A 2064-nucleotide genomic window follows, 5' to 3' on the forward strand; every position below is an offset into this window, starting at 1 on the left:
AACTGAGCAACAACTATGTGCCAGGTACGATGCTATTATCTGTGTACGTGTTGTCTCCCCAACTAGACCGTGAGCTCCTAAGGACAGGAACCACCCTGCCGTCTTTGTACGCGGCACAGTACCTGGCTCATGGCCTTGCCAGGAGTGGATGTAATGAAATCCGTGAGGGGTGCACAGGGAGGAACCCCACCTTCGTTTACTCCTCCTCACTGGCCTCCCCGCATGTCCCCCTTGGGGCTTTTCTACCTGCTGTCCCTTTGCCTAGAACCCCCCTTTCTCAGACGTCCGCATAGCTGGCTCTGTTCACGGGCCACTTTTTGAAGCTATCAAGCCCGCACCTGGCCTCGACGCTCTCCCTTATCTGTCGTGCTGGTCCACAGCGCCACCTGATGTGGGTACCTTTTCACTCACTGTGTTTTGTGTCCCCCTCCACCCCACTATCAAGAATATAAGCAGCTGAGGGCAGGGGCCCCCGTCGTCTGCTCACTGCTGCCGACCTTGGCATACAGGGTGGGGCCTGGTGTGTAACGCGGGCTCCACACGTGGTCGAATGAATGAATGAATGAATGAATGGATTGAACAAATCCTTTGCCGCTGTCGCACACAGTGTCATGACGGCAGGTGGGCCTGATGAGGCAGGCAGGCGGGAGGGAGGCGAGGACCCGGAGTCCCACGCCCAGGGAAGGGAGGATGCTGCCAGCTGGTTACCTGTCCGAGCTGCTGGGCCGACGGCCCCTGAGACAGGTGAGTCTTGGATTCGCTGCAGGAGCCCTCGTCCTCCTCCTCCGGCAACACGGAAGAATTCTGGGAGATGGACCTGCCCGAGTCGGGGAGAAGCCGCTAAGCCGACCCCCGCTTAAAGGACGGAAGTCACCGAGCGGACATCCCAGGAAGGAGACCGTGAGGGGGAGCGAAGGGAACCCTCGGATCTTAAGAAGCAGCAAGGAGGAGAAGAGCACGAGGAAGGGACCGAGACCTCTCCTGGGTGTCAGAAATCTGAGTTCTCTTTAGCTCCTTCGATAATTTTGTGTCCGGAATGGGCAAAACCACCGACATTTTTAGGGTCTCGATATTTACATCTGTGAGATCCCTCCTTTATTCTGCCATGGAAAGCTCATCAGGACTGGCACCTAATTGGATTTAGATGCTTAAGAGGTACAGATCACAAGGTCCCTTCAGACTTCAGGCTAAGAGACGCCCCCTAGGGGCCTGAAGGACCCTAACGCTGTCCTGTGCTCTATACCACACCCCTCCTCCCCAAAACAGACCACATAGTGGATCTGCCTATCCTTACCCCGCTAGTACCCACGTGCCATCTTATTTTCCTCTCCTGAGGGATGGGATGACCTTCCCCCGAGGCGTTAGCTCAAGTCTTCAGTGAAACATGGAGCTCCAGGAACAGCCCAGAGGGTCCACGCTGCCCGCGGGATCCAGGACGGGGGCTGGCACTGAGGAGGTGCCTGGCGGAGGGAAGCACCCGCCCAGGGACCCCCACCTCGGCCAGCACCGCTGAGTGCTGGCTACTCACTTGGACAGACTCCTTTTGAGCTTGAGTCCCTGACTGCTGCAGTCGGACAGGCGGTCCAGTGGGGAGAGCGTCCTGACGGGGGGCAGCTGGCCGTCAGGGCTGTACGCGGGCAGCATTCCTGACAGGTGGCCGTCTCCGAGCACATGGAGTGGAGGGACCGCCGGGGACGGGGTGAGGGGCCCATTGAGGGCCTCCAGGAGAGACACCACTTCATAACCCGGAGGAATGTTCTCTGAGGACTAGGAGAATCAGAGACAGGTTGCAGAATTAACGAAATGCTCTTCGAGTTATGGTGCGATCGTGTTTCTCACTCTGCACTGGAAAAATATTTCCTTTTCCATCTAGTCTGGGGGGGTCTGTCAAAAAAGCTCCTGTACCAGAGGCCGAAGAAAGACAAAATGTCAGAGAACCACGATGTATTATTCCTAGATTCGGCTTATAGACGAACTTCGTAATGTTGATTTCTCTGATGGTAATAGAAAATTATAACAGGAAATTTGGGAATTCCAGAAGAGTAGAAAAGAGGGGGAAAAAAA

At 55.9% G+C, this 2064-nt stretch overlaps 1 protein-coding gene across 1 annotated transcript; it reads right to left on the reverse strand.

The window, feature by feature from the left end:
* Window positions 1-25: 25 nt before the first annotated feature.
* Window positions 26-1793, reverse strand: LOC105310455 (E3 ubiquitin ligase RNF157-like). Its single transcript, XM_011386635.2, has 2 exons — window positions 1529-1793; window positions 26-817 (listed from the first exon to the last, which is right to left on the reverse strand). Exons 1-2 carry the CDS (start codon window positions 1642-1644, stop codon window positions 610-612), a joined length of 324 nt encoding a protein of 107 aa, XP_011384937.2. The 5' UTR covers window positions 1645-1793; the 3' UTR covers window positions 26-609.
* Window positions 1794-2064: the final 271 nt, after the last annotated feature.

Source organism: Pteropus vampyrus, unplaced genomic scaffold (genome assembly GCF_000151845.1).
Source record: "Pteropus vampyrus isolate Shadow unplaced genomic scaffold, Pvam_2.0 Scaffold3791, whole genome shotgun sequence".
NCBI classification, from domain to species: Eukaryota; Metazoa; Chordata; class Mammalia; order Chiroptera; family Pteropodidae; genus Pteropus; species Pteropus vampyrus.

Bases quoted from the DNA above. Each gene is read 5' to 3' on its own strand.
- LOC105310455 (XM_011386635.2), bottom strand. From the start codon at position 1,644: ATGCTGCCCGCGTACAGCCCTGACGGCCAGCTGCCCCCCGTCAGGACG. The intron at 818-1,528 runs GTGAGTAGCCAG...CGACTCGGGCAG, and splicing joins CTCAAAAGGAGTCTGTCCAA to GTCCATCTCCCAGAATTCTT.